The sequence below is a fragment of the Capricornis sumatraensis genome, chromosome 20, assembly GCF_032405125.1.
Source record: "Capricornis sumatraensis isolate serow.1 chromosome 20, serow.2, whole genome shotgun sequence".
Taxonomy (NCBI): Eukaryota; Metazoa; Chordata; class Mammalia; order Artiodactyla; family Bovidae; genus Capricornis; species Capricornis sumatraensis.
This window is the reverse complement of record NC_091088.1, coordinates 53,651,761-53,671,540: the sequence shown is the minus strand read 5'-3', so window position 1 is coordinate 53,671,540 and position 19,780 is coordinate 53,651,761. Positions and strand designations below refer to the sequence as shown.

The 19,780-nt window shown below is 51.4% G+C and overlaps 1 protein-coding gene across 2 annotated transcripts in view; it reads right to left on the bottom strand.

The window, feature by feature from the left end:
• Positions 1-19,780, bottom strand: part of RYR1 (ryanodine receptor 1) — a 126,399-nt gene that overhangs the window by 67,913 nt on the left and 38,706 nt on the right. For both annotated transcript variants that reach the window (XM_068993321.1, XM_068993320.1), the window contains exons 32-50: positions 19,183-19,269; positions 18,792-19,018; positions 16,681-17,293; positions 14,875-15,147; positions 14,340-14,540; positions 13,663-13,774; positions 9,793-9,939; positions 7,029-7,302; positions 5,803-5,917; positions 5,585-5,717; positions 4,888-4,982; positions 3,223-3,358; positions 2,790-2,976; positions 2,590-2,698; positions 2,095-2,215; positions 1,832-2,001; positions 1,344-1,564; positions 1,170-1,260; positions 88-228 (exon numbers count right to left, since the gene is read on the bottom strand). In XM_068993321.1, the coding sequence (XP_068849422.1) occupies positions 88-228; positions 1,170-1,260; positions 1,344-1,564; positions 1,832-2,001; positions 2,095-2,215; positions 2,590-2,698; positions 2,790-2,976; positions 3,223-3,358; positions 4,888-4,982; positions 5,585-5,717; positions 5,803-5,917; positions 7,029-7,302; positions 9,793-9,939; positions 13,663-13,774; positions 14,340-14,540; positions 14,875-15,147; positions 16,681-17,293; positions 18,792-19,018; positions 19,183-19,269 (3,453 nt within the window). The remainder of the gene's footprint in view (positions 1-87; positions 229-1,169; positions 1,261-1,343; positions 1,565-1,831; positions 2,002-2,094; positions 2,216-2,589; positions 2,699-2,789; positions 2,977-3,222; positions 3,359-4,887; positions 4,983-5,584; positions 5,718-5,802; positions 5,918-7,028; positions 7,303-9,792; positions 9,940-13,662; positions 13,775-14,339; positions 14,541-14,874; positions 15,148-16,680; positions 17,294-18,791; positions 19,019-19,182; positions 19,270-19,780) is intronic.

Genomic DNA, 19,780 nt, shown 5'->3' with positions numbered 1-19,780 from the left:
CCAAACTGGGAATTTCATTTTGGGTCCCTGACTTCAGATCCCAAGCCCTCCAAACAGGTTTCTTTCAGGAGCCCTGGGTGCTCAGACCTTATGGGCCAGCGAGTCAAAGATGCCCCAGAAGAGTTTACGAGTGAGGTGCAGCTCTTCCTCCGAGGTGACCCCAAAGTTGGCCCAACCTGTGGGGAGGCAGTAGTACTTCCAACAGCGCTCATAGTGGTTGGTGAGGAGCTGGGTGGGAGCAAGAGGGGGACACACGAATGAGGGGGACATAAACAGGGGAAGACAAATGAAGGCCTAGGGAGGCCCAGAGTGCCACTGATTTTAAGTTATGAAGGAGGTGGAGATCATGCAAATGACATGCTAATAAGAGAATAGTATGCATATTGGGAAGTGATCCTGGACAGTTTATTATGTAAATTTGGCACTCTTATTCAGAATCAGGATGGGCATTAAATCAAACCTGGATTTTCCTGGTGTTGCTTTACACAAATAAGCATGCGGATATTAATCCACGGGAAGGGTTGTGTGCAAATGGGCATAAGGATGAAGTGATCTGTCCTTATGTGAATTAACGTGGCAAGTAGAAACATACTCAGTACTCCATGCAAACATATGGTAACTGGGGAGAGAGCCTCTACCATCCAATATGTAAATTTAAAATAGGGGTGATTTAAATGTATTGTGCATAATAGTTAAGATATGTGAGTTGGGGGTATCTCCTTAGGCAAAGAAGCATGCAAATGAAAAAATAATAGACGAGACAGTGTGCAAATATGCAGGATAGCTGTGGTACTGTTGATTCAAATAAATGCTCTCATTTGAATAGCGGAAGGCTGGTGGTCTAAGCACGCGAATAAGCATACTGATTAGGAAAAGCGGTGCACACCACACAAATATATGCTGATTAAGGGGGGCTGGCTCACTGTTGGGCGAATTAAATTCTAATTAGGGAGTGCTAGAGGCACCAATGAAGCAAAGTGAACGACCTGGGAATCCTAGTATGCAAATAAGAATATTAAAGAAGTTTCTATGACGCTTGCTGCCCGAACGTTTGCAGGTTAAGCGGCCCAGACGATGTGATACTAAAAAGTTCCATAGTCAGAGCATAGAGCAAGGCGGTGGGTGGGTGGAACATGGAAATATGCAAGTTGAAGAGGGCTTGCCCTCACCTTGAGCGGCATCTTGGCGAACTCGTTAAGGATGGGCACGTCGAACACCAGGCGCCGCAGCAGGTGCTGCAGCATGGACGGGCGGATGTACCTGCGAGGACACGCACAGGACGGGGTTATCTCTCCCCAAGGCCCGCCTCGCTCGTAGCCCCGCCCACCCGGGTCCCGCCCCACCTGCAGAGCGCCATCAAGCATTCCTCGATGACGTCGCGCTGTGCCTTGGTGAGCGAGCGGCCGCGTGACAGGCGGTACACCGTGTGAAGCATGGAGTCCACCATGATGGCGCGATGCTCCGTTCCCGCAAACAGGGGCGCACACTTGGTGATGAGCGGCAGCACCGCCAGGCACAGGTAGCGGTTCAGCGCCAGCGCCATCTCCGTCGTGCTGAAAGTGGCCTGGGGCGCAGGGTGGGGACATCAGGTCCCCGTGCATGCTCCTGGGGTTGCCCTGGCAACTCAACTACCCGGGCCTCTGATCTTCGCCCCAAACCTGCTCCTCCCAGTCTCTATTACCCTTATTACTTTGGACTAAGAAAATTTCAAACATATACAAAAGTCCAGGAGTCAATTAATGAACCCTCATTATCCAGATTAGACTGTTCTGCAGGCGTTCCCATAACCCATCTCAACCGTGGAGGCTGGGAGGGTGGCCAGGCTACTCACCGTGTCCAGCGAGGCAGCCGCCCGCATGTCGGGCAGGAACCCCACGTCCAGCACATGCAGTAGGAAGTCCTGGTTCTCAATGCCATATACTCGGTCCAGGAAGAGCACCATAGACGCCTTGTGGTCGGGCACAAAGGATGCTGACATCTTTGGTTGCACCAGAGCCCCATCTGTGGGCAAGGAGACTGGGATTAGAGCTGCCCTTGGGGCCCCTCTACTTCCTCCCCAGCATCAGTCCTTTGCTGAGTCCTGCCCCTCTGCACCTTTGCCCAGGGTGGGGATCTGCAGCGGGAGGCTGATGATGCCCACGAGGTCGTCCAGGGGCACAAGGGAGCGCAGGATGGCGCGGATCCGCAGGGCCTCACCCTTGCCGGCTTGAATTAGCTGGAGAGGGGAGGTGGGCATGTCATCAGGCACCCCACGCCCCATTTGGTCATTCCATCCCTTCCTGACCCGCTGGCACATAAGTAGGACCCTGTCCCCTGAGTGAATGCTAGAATTTCCAGCCCTGACTCTTCCGCCTGCGCTGTTCGCCTGCAGCCCTGACAACCCCGGCTCTCACTGCCTGGTCTCCCCCACTGGACTGGGAGGTCCATGAGAGTGGGGCCACAGGCTCTCTTGGTTATTGGTGTGTTCCCAGCGTTGCCTGGCCCAGGACCACCCACACAGCAAGAGCTGAATCAATGTCGCTGAATGTCTGAAAGAAGAGGTTCAAGGTTGGCCATCCCCTGTGCCCCAGCCCGGGCTTCAGGTCTCACATGCATCTCTGGCGCGCAGCGTCCCAGCAGGTCAATCAAGGCAGCGTAGAAGGACATGATGGCGTGTCCCAGGTGCACCCGGTTTTCTTCGGGGGGCTCCTCCCCGAAGCTGCAAGGGAAGGAGGTGATGTGGGAAGGGGCGGCATCAAGGGGCTTGGGGAGGGTGGTTTGTTCTGTCGAGGAGAGGTGGGGAGACTCACTGCTCGCGCCGCCGGTCCCTACGGACGCCTGGGCCATCCCGCGCAGGGTCCTCGGAGATGCGGATGGCCTCTTCGATGGTGGCCAGCAGCCCCGAGCCGCCCTCACCCCGCAGGGCAGGCCCAAAGCACTCGGGCTTGCGGATCAGCAGCCGCACCACCACATTGGCATTCTCCTCCACGCTCTCGCCTGTTGGCACAGAGTCAGGAGGCCTCTTGAGCCACTGCCCAGGGTTCCTCCCTGGGCAGCCCTCAACCTGGCACCTCGAGGGTGAACTCCAGGCCCCCGTTGACCTCTGGACCCTGCCCTATGCCCACTAGGAGGCACCCCTGCCCAGGCCAGGCCTGTGGCTTAGAATATGGACCACACCCGAGGGAGGTTTGACCCGTGACGGCCCCCAGCCTCCCACCCTGTTACCACCACCGCCCGCCTCACCATTGACGAAGACAGCGAAGCGCAGGAAGTCCAGGTAGCGCTCGCCACCACAGGGGTTCCAGCCGATGTCTGGGTACCCTTTGGCCAGGAGCATGGGGCAGCTTTGGAGGCCACAGCCAGCCAGGTAGGACACCACCTGAGTGTAGAGGGAGGCTCAGCCAGGGGCTCGACCCACACCACCTTCCTCCCCAAGGCACAAGTCCCTGTCTGCCCCGGGACCTCTGCAATCCGACTGTCTCTGGATCCCTCAGCCAATAAGCCTCATCTTCCACCATCGATCTCCCCCCTGGACCATCACAGCCACCTTCTCCCGGGCTCACTGTTCCCTTCAACCCCCAGTCTGTTCCCTACACAGTCAGAGGGACCCTGCAAATACTGTGATGCCATCTCTCTTAGGGCCATGCCCAAAGACCCTCCATATAGCCTGCCCTTGTCACCTCCTGCCCTCACCTCCAAGCACTCACCCTGTGTCCCTCTGCTACAACCACACTGGTCTCTTTGCTGTTTATCAAACTTGCTGAGTTCACTCCTGCCCCAGGGTCCTTGCACTGGCTCCTTCCCAGCTTGGAATGCTCTCCTTCCCCCTCCATGTCCGTATGGCCCCTGTCTCCTTCAGAACTTTACCTGACTATCACTTTCTCACTGAGGCTTTCTGTGACCACTCTTGTCTAAATTTGGGCACACCCTTCCGACTCTTGATATTTCTCTCTTGTTTTTTCCTCCTTGAACTTGTCCCTAGCTAATACACCATGCATGTGTGTGAGCTCAGTCACTTCAGTTGTGTCGGACTCTTCACAACCCCATGGACTGAAGCCCACCAGGCTTCTCTGTCCATGGAATCATCCTAACAAGATTACTAGAAGTGAGTTGCCATTTCCTCCTTCAGGGGATCTTCCCGACCCACGGATCGAACATGCATTTCCCGCAGCTCCTACTTGGCAGGCAGATTCTTTACCACTGAGCCACCTGGGAAGCCCTAATACACCATATATTTTACTTATTCATCGTGTTTATTTTCCATCTTCCCAACTAGAATGTCAGCTTCACAAGGACAAGGATTTTTGACCGTCTCAATCACTGTCATACCCCTACTGCCTTGGACCAGTCTTGACACATAATAGGTGCTCAATAAACATTTGTTAAATAAATTATTTAACTGTCAGAGAGTGTGTACTGTTTTGTAAATGCTTTTGTGGGTTAACTCATTTAATCTTCAGAACAACTACATGAAACTGTTTCCATTATATTCATTCTACAGATGAGGAGATGGAAGCCTGGAGAATTAAGTCACTAGTCCAAAGCCATACAGCAAAGGGGGGCAGTGTGGAGAGTTGAACCTAAGTTGCTGAACTCCATAGCCCTTGCTCTTCAGTGCTACACACAGAAGCAGGGAGCACAGACGGCCAAGAAACGTGCCAAGGCCACAAGGCTGGGGAGGTGGGGCGTGGATTTTCACTCAGCCCTGGGGTCACAAAGAATCAGACACAACCGAACGACTATGCACACACACACACCATGACTGAGTGACTAGGTCCTGTTCCTTCCCTGAGATTATTCCCCTCGTGATTCAGTTCTGGACCCTGCACAACAGCACCCCTAGAGTGTATCCCAAATCAGCAGGCGCCCCAAGAGGTCAGGTACGGGCCAGGCCTCTTCTCTCCATACCTTCTCCAGATCCTGCTCCTGCAACGCCAAGGCCAGCTCGTTGTTGTCGATGACAGAGGCAGCTGCCACGTCCAGGGGAGTGGAGCCCTGCATGCCTGTGGGGGTGAGAGGCAGTGAGAATGCTCATTAGAGGTGCCTGGCTGACTGTCTTACTTTTGTTTGTCTCATCTCCTCCAAGAAGACTTCCTTGACCACCTCTTTCCCAGCCTGGGTCACATGCTTCCTCTGACCCGTGCTTCCCCATCCCAGGCCTGAGCAGTCCAAGCTGTCTTGGTCCAGGATGAGTTTGTCTTCCCCACTCCACTGTGAGCCCCATGAGGGCCAGGCCCAGGGCTGTCTGGGTGTCCCCAGCGCTACTCATTACAGGGCCAGATTTGGGGTGGGTTGAGTTCCCCAGGTGGCGTTAGTGGTAAAGAACCTGCCTGCCAATGCAGGAGACATAAGAAACATGGGTTCGATCCCTGGGTTAGGAAGATCCCCTGGAGGAGGGCATAGCAACCCACTCTAGTATTCTTGCCTGGAGAATCCCATGGACAAAGGGGCCTGACGGGCTACCGTCCATGAGGTCACAAAGAGTCGGACACGACTGAAGTGACTTAGCATCCACACACGCACATTTGTTGAATGACTGAGTGAGCCTGCGGAGGGTGGGGCCCGGCCTGGATGGACTGCTAGGAGTGGGCTCAGGGCTGCTCACCCAGGCCGATGCCACTGTTCTCCAGCAGGTAGCTCAGGTGGTCGAACATGGAGCGCTGGTTCTGCCGGCTGATGCGGCAGAAGTAGCAGAGGAAGCGGCAGCAGCTCGTCACCATCTTGGGGAAGCGGATCTCCTGGGTGGGCAGGGTGGGCCAGTGGTCAGTGCCTGCCCGCCTTGGCACCCTCCCCTGAGCTTCCTGGCCCACACAGCCCGCTTACCTTGGATTCACCGCCCCCAAGGACGTTCACCATGACCTCCATGACTGTCTCGTGCATGCCCAGTGCCCTCATCAGGTTCGGGTGTTGGTAGAAGACTTTGTTGTTCATGATGTTCCTGTGGACAGGCCGAGTGCATGGGGTCAAGTCCATGGAGAGCCCCCAGACCCTTGGGGGAGCGATCACCACGACTGTGGTAAGAGTTCACATTTACTGAACTCCTAGTTTGTGCCCAGCACTGCCCCCTTTACTGATCTGAACTCATCCAAGCCTCATGTCCACTCTGGAAGGCAGGAACTATAATTATCCCTGTTTCACAGACAAGAAAACCAGGCAAAGATCCAGGGTGGGCTCCCCTGGGGCAGACATCTTTAGCTTGTTGCATGTTGTATTGCCAAATGCCTAGAAAGGGCCTGGAATATAGTAGGTGCTCAACAGATGCTTGCTGAGTGAATGAACGAGGCACACTTGACACTGAGTGAGTGCTCAAACCTATTATTATTGCTATTGGGCTTCCCAGGTGGCTCAGTGGTAAAGAATCCACCTGCCAAGCAGATGTGGGTTTGATCCCTGGATTGGGAAGATCCCTTGGAGAAGGAAATGGCAACCCACTCCAAGATTCTTGCCTGGGACAACGAAGCAATCCCATTGACAGATGGGATTGGGCTACAGTCCATGGGGTTGCAAAAGAGTCGGATACAGTCCATGGGGTTGCCAAAGAGTGGGATACAACTTAGCGACTACACAAAAACACACCAGCTCACTAAAGCCACACCACGACTCCGAGACGTAGGTGTGGCTCTTTCTCAGTTTACAGATGAAGAAATGGAAGCTCAAATGGTGCAAATCTTGTGCCAAGAGTCGCAGGCAAGTAGGAGAGGCTCCCCAGGAGTGAGTGGAGAGGTAAGGGGAGACAGTCTAGCAGCTGGGAGGAGCGCACCACCTCTAGGATTGGGCAGAAGTGGGGACAGGCACGTTACTGCAACCAGAGGACGTGAGGCGGGGACAAGCTGGAGCCCAGAGGGCTCCGGTCCCTCCCCGCGAAGACAAGCTGAGTCAGGGGAGGGGCGGGGCTCAGCCGGGGAGGGGAGGAGCCTCAGCAGGGGAGGGCAGGGACTCAGTAGGGGAGCGACAGGACTCAGCGGAGGAGGGGCGGGGCTTCAGCGGGGAGGGGAGGGGCTTCAACAGGGAAGGGGAGAGGCTCAGTAGCGGAAGGGCGGGGGCCTCACCCGATGCTCTGGATCATGAGGTTCTCCTCCTGGGGGCCCATCTGCACGATGAGCAGTGAGCGGATCTGGCCGAGGCACTCGAGCAGGCTCATGGTGTCCTCCACGGAGGAGGGGGAGATGGTGTAGGCCCGGGGCAGGGCGCGCAGCAGCTCCCCGAGCCCATCGTACTGCCGGTGCAGGAGGCTGAACATGGCGCGGACCAGCTCCGGGCTCTGCACGAAGTCCTCTTGGGCCCAACGCACCACCGTGTGGGACACCAGCTCTTGCAGCGACTCTGGGAAGGGACACAGGGTCTGAACGGGCTTCCAGGACAGGGCCGTGAGCCAGAACAATGCAAGAGGAGCCTTTCTTGCCAAAGGGCTTCTCAGTTGCTACCCCTGCCAGAACTGGGCAGATGCTCTGTTCTATGGCCCTAAGAGTCTCTTTGTCACCTTCACCCTATACCCAGACCACAAGAGGCCCCTTTTCAAGAGGAAAAAGAATGGGTACCACCAGATACAAAGTACTAGAGTGCTATTAGGAGCATCTTTAAAAGCACAAATGGTTCCATTAGTTCTGTAGAGTGAAGTGAAAGTCGCTCAGTCGTGTCCGACTCTTTGCCACCCCATGGACTATACGGTCCATGGAATTCTCCGGGCCAGAATACTGGAGTGGCTAGCCTTTCCTTTTCCAGGGGATCTTCCCAACCCAGGGACTGAACCCAGGTCTCCTGCATTGCAGGCAGATTCTTTACCAGCTGAGCTATCAGGGAAGCCCCTGTTCTGTAAAAATGCAGGCAATTTTGGGACTTCCCTGGTGGTCCAGCAGTTAAGATTCTGTGCTTCCAATGCAAGAAGTATGGGGTTTGATCCCTGGGCAGAGAACTAAGCTCCCATGTGCCACAAGATGTGGCCAAAAAAAACCAAAAACAGCCAGTTTTTCTTCATGGGAGACAACAGACACAAAGAGAAACTGTGAGGACATTGGTGGCATTTGAAAATAATGTCAAAAATGAACTGTTTTCTCTCCCTGGTGATTTCCCCGGGACTTTCTTCCCTTACATCCAGCATCCACGTCTCTCTCTGTCTCTTTCTCTCCCAGCACTTTTTCTTCCCAGGATTTCTGGGAAAGAAGATAGATGTTTCCCATGTCTCAGAGTTAGGAGAAACCTTCTTGCACTGGCACTGAATGATGACCTGTGACTTGTCCTACCCTCCGTCCATCTGCTCTATGCACTCTGGACCCATCACGTCAGACTTCATATTCAGCGCCTCTCCTGCTCACTTGGCTCCAGCCATGCTGGCCTCTAAATGCACCAAGGATGTTCCTGCCTCAGGGCCTTTGCACCAGCTATTCTTTCTGTACCAACTATCTTCTCCCAAATCTTTGCATCTTCTGCCCCCATTCTAACCTTTCCATCTTTGTCCCTCTTTCTCCCCTACTCAACTTCATTTTTCTTATTGGCATCTATGGTCATTTGACATTATGGTGTGTGCATATATATCTCTTTTGTAATATTCTAAACTCCTTCAAGGTAGAGACTTTGACTCTTTGTTGTTGTTTGTCACTAAGCTGTGTCTGACTTTTTGTGACCCCATGGACTGTAGCATGCCAGGTTCCTCTGTCCTCCCCTGTCTTCCAGGGAGTTTGCTGTGTTTAGTCGCTCAGTCGTGTCCACCCCTCTGTGACCCCATGGGCTGTAGCCCGCCAGACTCTGCTAAAATTCATGCCCATTCAGTCAGTGATGCTATCTAACCACCTCATCCTCTGCTGCCCTTTTCTCCTCCTGCCCTCAATCTTTCCCAGCATCAGAGTCTTTTCCAGTGAGTCAGTTCTTCACACCAAGTGGCCAAAGTATTGGAGCTTCAGCTTCAGCAACAGTCCTTTCAATGAATATTCAGGGTTGATTTCCTTCAGGATTAACTGGTTTGATTTTTTTGCAGTCCAAGAGACTCTCAAGAATCTTTTCCAGCACCACAATTCAAAAGCATCGATTCTTTGGTGCTCAGCCTTCTTTGTGAATCAACTCTGTGAATCAACCATACATGACTACTGGAAAAATCATAACTTTGACTATATAGACTTCGGTTGGCAAAGTGATGTCTCTGCTTTTTAATACGTTATCTAGGTTTGTCATAGCTTTCCTTCCAAGGAGCAAGCGTCTTTTAATTCCATGGCTGCAGTCACCATCCACAGTGATCTGGGGCCTAAGAAAATAAAATCTATCACTGCTTCCACTTTTCCCTCTTATATTTGCCATGAAGTAATATATTCCCCAGCTCTAACAATAGTGCCTGGCCCAGAATTGGTCCAATAATTTATGAAATGTTATAGAATAAACTCTGTAGCAATGTCAGGGACTCTGTCCTTGTTATATGGTCCTAATACATAGTTTGTATAATGACCTACTAGCCCAACATTTATCATGACTGTTTTCCTATCCCTCAGCACAGTAATTGTTTCACCAAGAAATAAAAGAAAAACAACGAAAAGCCTTGGCAACCACGGTGGTGCAGGAGTTGCCCCCAGTCCTAGGTTGGAGGTGTGGCTCCCCTCTGGCAGTCCTGTGCCACACTATTTCAACACACACACTGTGCAGCACCCGTGTTTGGGCCACACATCCAGCAGGCCTCCTCTCTCACCCCCCTCTCCGCTCCTCCTCTCTCATTAATACCACTTACCCATCCCTTGTGCCACTCCTGAGGCCTGTCTTGTACCCAGAAGCTCCCTAAGCACAGGGCTGCCTGGCCCACCCCTGTCTTTCCCTGGTGGCCCCAATGCTCACGGGGTTTGCGCTCCTCGGCAGGTGATTCCTCCTCCGATTTCTCCTCCTTCTTCTTCACCAGCCGCACCTTCTCCAACAGGCTCATCAGGCGACTGCCCAGGGTGGCTTCTTCCTCTGGTTCCTCCTCTTCCCCGGCCAGTTGAATTCCTGGAGGTAGACAAGAAGGGAAGGCATGTCATTCATCTGCTTGCTTATTAATCTGCTGAATCATTTACTTCTTTATTCATTCACGTATTCACGCATTCATTTCTCACTCGTGTGTGTGTTCATGGGGTTTTTCATTTATTTCTTTATATGTTCATCTATTTGTTCACTTATTCATTCTTTGAATCGTTTATCTTTTAAATCAACTATTGCAAGTATCTTCAAAGAACTAAAGGAAACCATGTCTGAAGTATTAAAGCGAAGTATGATGACAGTGACTCATCAAATAGAGACTCATGATAAAGAGGCAGGACTTTCCTGGTGGTCCAGTGGTTAAGAATTCACCTGCCAATGCAAGTGTCTTAGGTTCGATCCCTAGTCCGGGAAGATCCCATATGTTTCAAGGCAACTAAGCCCAAGGGCCACAACTACTGAGCCACACTCTAGGGCCCACGAGCTGCAATTGCTGAGCCCACGAGCTCTAGAGCCTGTCAAATAAGAGAAGCCTCCACACTGCAACTACAGAGTAGCCCCTACTCGCTGCAATGAAGACCCAACACAGCCAATAATAATAATAAAAAGAAATAGATACAAAAATAACCATATAGAAGCTGAAGTGACAAAGTACAATAACTGAAATATAAAAATTAGAGTGGTGCAACAGCATATTTGAGATAGAAGGAGAAATAATCAATGAACTTGATTCATAGAACAACAAGAGGTTATCCAGCCTTAATAAAAGAATGAAGAAAAATTAACAGAGCCACAGAGACCCATGGTATACCATCAAGTATAACAATGTATGCATAATGGCAGTCCTAGAAGAAGCGATGAGAATGGGACAGAAGACTATTTAGAAAAATAATGGCCCCAAATCTGAAATTTGATAAAAAATATTAATCTACACATTTAAGAAACTCAGCAACCTCAAATGGGGTAAATTCAATGAGTTCCACACCTACATACATCATACTCAAACTGCTTAGAGGCAAAAGCAAAGAGAAATATTGAAAGCCAGCCAGATAAAAATGAGTCATCACATACAAAAACAATCTCAGTAAGATGATCAGCTGACTTCTTATGAGAAACAATAGAGATCAGCCAACCATCCTTCAAGCCATCTTTCTTTTTATTCATCCAACCAGTCAGCCATCTCTTTACTCTCTCCTTTATTCAGCTATTCTTCTCTCCATCAATTCACACACTTGTCCATTCACTTATATACCAGCAAATTTGGAAAACTCAGCAGTGGCCACAGGCCTGGAAAAGGTCAGTTTTCATTCCAATCCCAGAGAAAGGCAATGCCAAAGAATGCTCAAACTACCGCACAATTGCACTCATCTCACACGCTAGTAAAATAATGCTCAAAATTCTCCAAGCCAGGCTTCAACAGTACGTGAACCATGAACTTACAGATGTACAAGCTGGATTTAGAAAAGGCAGAGGAACCAAAGATCAAATTGCTAACATCCGTTGGATCATCAAAAAAGCAAGAGAGCTCCAGGAAAACATCTGCTGCTGCTGCTGCTGCTGCTAAGTCATTTCAGTCTGACTCTGTGCAACCCCACTGATGGCAGCCCACCAGGCTCCCCCGTCCCTGGGATTCTCCAGGCAAGAACACTGGAGTGGGTTGCCATTTCCTTCTCCAATGCATGAAAGTGAAAAGTGAAAGTGAAGTCGCTCAGTCATGTCCGACTCTGAGCGACCCCATGGACTGCAGCCTACCAGACTCCTCTGTCCATGGGATTTTCCAGGCAAGAGTACTGGAGTGGGTTGCCATACTTCTGCTTTATTGACTATGCCAAAGCCTTTGACTGTGTGGATCACAATAAACTGTGGAAAATTCTGAAAGAGACGGGAATACCAGACCACCTGAACTGCCTCTTGAGAAACCTGTATGCAGTCAAGCAGCAGCAGTTAGAACTGGACAGGAAACAACAGACTGGTTCCAAATAGGGAAAGGAGTACGTCAAGGCTGTATACTCTCACCTTGCTTATTTAACTTATATGCAGAGTACATCATGAGAAACGCTGGGCTGGGATGAAGCACAAGCTGGAATCAAGATTTCTGGGAGAAATATCAATAACCTCAGATGACACCATCTTTTTGGCAGAAAGTGAAGAAGAACTAAAGAGCCTCTTGATGAAAGTGAAAGAGGAGAGTGAAAAAGTTGGCTTAAAGCTCACCAGAAAACTCATCAGAAAAGTTGGCTTAAAGCTCATCAGAAAACTAAGATCACGGCATCTGGTCCTATCACTTCATGGCAAATAGACGGGGAAACAGTGGAAACAGTGACAGACTTTATCTTTTTGGGCTCCAAAATCACTGCAGAAGGTGACTGCAGCCATGAAATTAAAAGACACTTGCTGCTTGAAAGAAAAGTTATGACCAACCTAGATGGCTTATTAAAAAGCAGAGACATTACTTTGCCAACAAAGGTCTGTCTAGTCAAAACAATGGTTTTTCCAGTAGTCATGTATGGATGTGAGAGTTGGAGTATAAAGAAATCTGACACAAAAAAATTGATGCTTTTGAACGTGGTGTTGGAGAAGACTCCTGAGAGTCCCTTGGACTGCAAGGAGATCCAACCAGTCCATCCTAAAGGAAATCAGTCCTGAATATTCACTTGAAGGACTGATGCTGAAGCTGAAGCTCCGATACTTTGGCTACCTGATGCGAAGAACTGAATCATTTAAAAAGACCCTGATGCTGGAAAAGATTGAGGGCAAGAGGAGAAGGGAATGACAAAGGATGAGATGGTTGGATGGCATCACCGACTCAATGGGCATGAGTTTGAGTAAACTCTGGGAGTTGGTGATGAGTCTGAGTAAACTCTGGGAGTTGGTGACAGACAGGGAGCATGATGTGCTTTAGTCCATAGGGTCACAAAGAGTTGGACACGACTGAGACTGAACTGAACTGATAGCCATTCATCCGTGTGTGTGTGTGTGTGTGTGTGTGTGTGTGTGTGTGTGCGCGCGCGCGCACTCAGTCTTGTCTGAATCTTTGCAACCCCATGGACTGTAGCCCACCAGGCTCCTCCTCTGTCCATGGAATTTCCCAGGCAAGAATACTGGAGTGGGTTGCCATTTCCTCCTCCAGGGGATCTTCCCACCCCAAGGATTAAATCTGGTCTCCTGCACTGACAGGTGTATTATTTACCACTAGTGCCACCTGGTGGCTGGGGCTTCCCAGGTAGCTCAGCTGGTAAAGAATCCACCTGCAATGCAGGAGTCTCTGGTTTGATTCCTGGGTCAGGAAGATCCCCTGAAGAAGGGATAAGGGGTAACTCCAGTATTCTTGGGCTTTCCTGCTGGCTCAGTTGGTAAAGAATCCACCTACAATGCAGGAGACCTGGGTTTGTAAGAGCCCCTGGAGGAGGGCATGGCAACCCAATCCAGTATTCTTGCCTGGAGAATCCCAAGGACAGAGGAGCCTGGCAGGCTGCAGTCCATGGGGTCACAAAGAGTCAGACACAACAGTGTCTAAGCACAGCACAGCGCCATCTGGGAAGCCCATATGTATATCCACCCAAACACCCATATAAACATATCCTTCCACATCATCCACCTGTTCACTAATATGTTCATTCATTCAGTCATTCATTTTACCAACAGTTACTTCGCAAGAACTGTAGATATTTAAGATCAGAAAATCTTAGGAAAACTTCAAGACAGGTCTCAAAAGAAAGTTTGGGAGGTGGATTCTCTGATCTCGTCTCATACCACAGTGTGTCAGCAGGTCTTGATGAAATTCGAGCAAATCCTGTCGGACCTCTTCAGGGAGAGGACATTCTTCCTCATCCTCAGCAGTTTTGAAGTGCAATAGCATGTTGATCTAGGGAAGATCAAAGATTCGAGTGAGAGACCCCAGAGCAGGAACTCTGAGGTTGAGCATCAAATATCCAACTGTGAGTTCCTGTCTAAGCTCATGAATCAGTAAAGAAAATCTGGGCAACTAAAGGTTCAAAAGGAGTCAGGGTCAGTCTGCAGTGACTCAGGAGTCTGGTTCAGAGAGACGTAAGACAGTAACAGAGCTTTCCTGGTGGTTCAGACAGCAAAGAATCTGTCTGCAATGAGGGAGACCTGGGTTTGATCCCTGAATTGGGAAGATCCCCCTGGAGAAGGACACAGCAACCCACTCCAGTATTCTTGCCTAGAGAATTTCATGGACAGAGGAGCCTGGCAGGCTACAGTCCATGCGGTTGCAAAGTTGGACACAACTGAGTGACTCACACACACACACACACACACACACATGAGAGAGTAACAGATAAGTGTATCAGTAGGGTCAGAGGTCAAAGTCGATTTAGAGGTTGAGTATCATCCATGATCAGGGCAAGGGGAGAGGCTGAGGTTGAGAGGTAAACAGTAAGGCCAGCTAGGGTCAGGGGTCAGAGGACCTGCTCCTGGGGTGGGGAGCGGAACTCGCGAGTGCGTCGGGCTGTCTCAGCTGCAGTCATGGTGAAGGCTTTCATGAGGATGGCGTAGCGGTCCCTCTGGTTGGCCTGGAGCTTGTCCACATAGCGCTCTGCAAAGGCTGCCAGAGATTCCACACGGTGCTGTAGCTCTTGGTCACAGAAATACTCCAGCAGGTTACACATCTGTGGGATGATAGCCATGTAGTAGGCGGGATGGTGGTGAGACCATGAGGACTTCCTTGAAACTATTCTTACCTTCCCTCCCTACTCCACAGCCCTGCTCGGGTCGAGCCACCACTGTCTCCTGCCTGGATCCTCAAGGCGGCCATCTCCATGGTCTCATCCCTCTAATTCACCTCCCACAAGAAAACCAGAGAGCTCATTCAAAGCCAGCAGCACTCCCCTGCTTTATGCCCCTCGGCAGCTCCCCACTGCCTTGGGTCAAAGTCCAGACTCCAGCCCCACCAGACCCAGCCCAGAGGGATGGAGGCTGGAAAAACAGGAAGAACCAGCTCACCTGTAACTTCACAGACTCGGGCAACTTCATCTGGAGCAGCCCCTCCTCCAAGTCCTCTTTTTCCCCCTCTGCTGTCTCCTCCTCCTCTTTTTCCTCATCTTCCTTCTCCCGGGCCTCTTCCTCCTCGTCCTCCTCCTTCTCCTCCTCATCCTCCTCTTCCTCCTCCCCTTCCTCCTCGTCCTCCTCCTCTTCCTCTTCTTCCTCAGTGAATACTTCAGGCTCAATCATCTTCAAGATCTGTTTCACATCCTCATCGCCAAAGATGCCCATCACCTAGGGAACAAAGATGGCTCTGTCACTGCAGCCTGCGAGGCTTCCATAATCAAGTCCCGGCCTCACTCCCCAGACCTGATTCTCCAGCACAAGCCAGATTCATCGCTGCATTGACTGGATACAATTCCTCCTACAAACAGGAATGGCATCCCCCCTGTCCCACCATCCACCTTCCCTAAGATCCCCCCAGATCCATACCCTGTGTCCCATCTACATGGCCCAGACCACATAGCCAAACATGAGCATCTCTCCCTTCCCAAGTGAATGTCCTTTCTCCCAAACCTGAGTGTTTGTGACTCTGGGACAGGAAACATCCTACATCTGATAGAGGCCCTCATGGCTCCCAGTATATGCCAGCTCTCAGTTAACATAATGGAGATGCTGAGATGGAAGGAGAGGGGGTAAATGGAAGGGAAAATAGTTGAGACAGAGAGAGATGAATGAATGGGGGAGGACTGGGTGACTGGGTGACTGGGTGGATGGAATAGCAGAGGTGTGAAGGAGAGGTCTATGGGTGGGTGGATAATGGATTGAAAGGTGAAGGTAAAGGGGGACGAAGAGATGGTGGGTAGATGGATGACAGGATAAAGGATGTTTAGAGACATGGGTGGATACATGGTTTGATAGATGCATAAGCAAGTACATGAGTGGATAGGTAAATAGATAAACACATAAATAACCATGTACTGGGGTGGGATGGATAGATGGATGGGTGGATAGATTTGTGTGTGAAAACTGGATGGATGTTTCTATGTAAGAATCATTAGATGGGTAGTGAATGAAAGAGTACATGAAATAAAGAATGGATAGAAGGATGGAGAATGAGTGAACGAGTGGGTGAATGAACAGGTGTAGATGGTTGGATGGATTTGTGGGTACTTAATACAGATGGATAGACAGATGCATGGATTGACGGATAGGTAGGTGGAAGATGGAAGAATGGATGAATCCGTGGATATGTGGATGAATGGATGCACAGTGGAAGGAGGAGGATGGTTGGATGTATGAAGGGAAAATAGATTAATAAATAAATGGGTAGGTGGATAGATGGATAGATGAAACGGTGAATGAAATGATGTATGAACGAATGGAAGGATGAACGGACAACTAGATTGAAAGGTGGATAGATGGAGGCAGGGATGGATGGAGAGGTGGACAAATAGATAATTGGGTGGAGACTGGAAGGATAATCAGATGATGAACTTTTGGATAGGCAGATGGGGGTATGTCTGAATGGACAGATGGATGGATGGAAAGGTGGGTGGAGGACGGATGAATGATGGTTGGCTACATGATTGAACAAAAGGAAGGAAGATGAATAGATGACAGATGAATGGATGGAAGGAAAAGTGAATGAGCAGATGATAAAAGGATAAGTTGGAAGGTGAAGGGTGTATGGATGGAGAGATGCATGGATGGCTGGATACATAACTGGGAGGGGGAATGTATGCAAGCATGGGCAGATGAATGGATGTATGGATGATTTGGTAGCGGAAGAGACTGGGACAGAGGGAAGCAGGAGGAAGTCCTTACCAGCAGGGTGGACACCAGCTTGAGCACCGGCACAAACTGGAACTCCACAGAGCCCCCGACTGGGTCACGAGCGTGCTGCCCACCATCTCGCACAGCCTCCCCCAGCATTCTAAGTGCTTTGTCCCGAAGAGCTTCCAGAGGGATGCTGGGGCTGAGGCGGGCCGGGGCTTCTGCCGCCCGAGCAGCTGGCAGGGCAGCCACGAAACACGGGGCTGAGAAATGGTGTGGAGGCCGCAGCGAGGTGGTAACGCCGACGCCAGGAAGCCCGTGGCGGCGGGGACCGTTATCTGCTCTCTTTCCGGGTGGGAAGAGAGTGATGGCGCGGGTCTCAGGCGTGAGGGGCACGATGTACTCAGACAGCATGGAGCGGCGGCTGCGGCAGGCACTTTCGAGGTGGATGCTGATGAGGAGGTCGTAGTAGCCTGCACGCAGAGGGCCGGGCAGGTGCGCGTCCTCCAGGGCGTGCAGCAGCTGTGCCTGGTCCACATGGCTGCACAGAGCATGCGCCACGCGGTTGTTGCCCAGGGCGCACACCGCGCGGTAGAGGCGGAGGGTGTGCGAATGGAACCGCTGCAGGTCCAAGCGCTCAGACAACTCCAGGATGTCCATGCATCTGTGGTGGAGGTGGGCCACATTCAGAGACAGAGCAAGCAGAGGAGGTGGGAGACACAGACCTGAGAGGCAAAGAGTGCTCAGGAAGGTGTTGGTGGCCCTAGAAGGGAATCCCAGTGTTCTGCTGGGTCAAGATTCTGTGAGGTCTGTGGAGCTGAGACAAGAAGGCTTTCTGATGGTTGTGGAAGTCCCTCACCCGTCTGGGGGCTCCCTGGGGGATGCATCTGGGGTTTATAGGATGGTCTGGTACCCTGGGGATCTGAGAGTCCAGGGAAAAGATCTGGTGACTGTGAGATGTATGTGGGATTCCAGGTTGGGTCTAAATCCCGCTCTGGCAAGTCTGAGTACCCTGGATATATCTGAACACCACCAGAATGTAAAGTTCATCAGGACAGGACATTCCTGCCTGTTTCATTTGTTTATTGTTTGCTATATTCCCAGAACCTAAAAAGGACTAAACACAAAGGAAATCAACCCTGAATACTAACTGGAAGGACTGATGCTGAAGCTGAAGCTCCAATACTTTGGCCACCTGATACAAAGAGCTGACTCATTGGAAAAGACCCTGATGCTGGGAAAGATGAGGGCAGGAGGAGAAGGGGATGACAGGGGATGAGATGGTTAGATGGCATCACTGACTGAATGGACATAAGTTTGAGCCAACTCTAGGAGATGGTGAAGGACAGAGGAGCCTGGTGTGCTGCAGTCCATGGGGTCGCAAAGAGTTGGACACGACTGAGTGTCTGCACAACAACAAATGTGCTCCATAAATATTTGCTGTAGGAACAGATGAATAAATGGGTGCATCTGGGGCCTCTGGGGTGGGTCTGAAGCCTGCTGGGCAGGTCTGAGCATTGCTAGATGTCCGTTTACAAGGGCTTGGTGTCTCCAGCCCAGAATGCTGTTGTCACACAGGAGGGGCTCAGAGCTATTTGTCGAATGAGTGAATAAAGGAAAGATGAAGCATGCTGGAAGCCTCCTGGAGTCAGTCTGAGATCCTGGCCACATTTAGAGTCTGTAAAAGCTTTGCTGTCATCCATGAGAATACTCTCTAGCTGGGTGTGTCTGGGTCCCCTGGGGTGAGCTAGAGATTTCCATGGGACACATCTGAAGTTTCCCTGCATATGCCCGAGAGACCTTAGGATGCATCCAAGGCTCTCTGAATAATGTTCAAGACCCTCTGAGGTATACTTGAGGCCCCTGGGGTGTTGTGTGGGATTCTTGATGTGGATCTGGCTCCCTGAGATCGATCTGGAGTCCTCTGGGGTGTTATCTGGACATGCCTGGGTTGAGTCTGAGTCTCTAGCGGTGAGTCTGAGCCTGCTGAAACGGATTGAGAGCCCCCTGGTGTGCTATCTGCAGAAAATAGGGTGGTCTGGGGCCTCTTGGGGCGTCATCTGGAGCCCCAGAGGTAGTGGGGAGGGGGTACTCAGTGGGATCCAGACCCCAGAGGGCTTGAGGTACCCGCCCCACCCCTGGGCGCCGGAGCTGGCCCTGACCGGTTCTCCTCGGGGATGTGCAGCGCCATCATGGTGAGCGGCTCCTGGCACTGCACTGCCCAGCCGAGCCGCTCGCCCGCCCGCCGCGTCTCCACCTGCAGGAAGTGGTTGGGCATGCGGCTCCAAGACACAGGCATCAGCATCTGCACCTCCAGCCGCGGCGGGCACTGCGGCGTGGGGTTCTTGCGCTCGCTCAAAAACATGGCGGCTGACAGCGGCATGATGTTCTGCGGGGCGCAGAGGTGTGCACAGGTCAGGATTCCCAGTACGCTGGATCCCGCCACTCCACTTCCAGGAAGACCTCCCAGACTGCACTCCCGCCACACACACTTCAACCTGACCTCCCGCACCTCCCTCCTCAGCCTGCCCCCATTCGCGCCCCATCACCGACCTTCTGTTTCCCCAACTCAAACTGGATCACGTTCTGGTGCGTGGGGAGGACAAAGACGGCAGGGAACAGCTTTGTGTTGGGTTCCACCTGGCAAGGGAAAAGAGGGCAGGGTGCGGAAGAGGATGAACTGGAGGTGGTGTTGACTCTAGATCCCAAACTCTGGAACGAGTTGCCCCAGCCTGATCCTGCTGGTGCCTACAGATCCAAAGGGCATAGGAGGCTCCACAGTGGCCCTGAGGTTGCCATTGGACTGTACCACCTCTGATCCAGCAAGGCCAACCTCCTCAACCTCCTCCACCTCCTCAGGGGAACCTCTCATCTGGGACTTTGCAGTTCGTGATGGAGGTACATAGGCCCTCACTATACAATTCCTTTAATTTTGTTGTGTTCTTGAAACCTTTCATAATCAAATGTTGAAAAGGAAAATACCATTTTAGAATTCTGGTCCATCCTAGGGTTTTCCCTGATTGGTGAAAAGGTGGGGACTGGTACCACCAGCCCAAGATGGAATACGGACCTCTCTCCAAGGTCAAGGCTCTGCTCTGTCTCCCTCTCTCTGGATGTCAGTAGAGGGTCTTGCAGGCCCCTCCCATAGCCA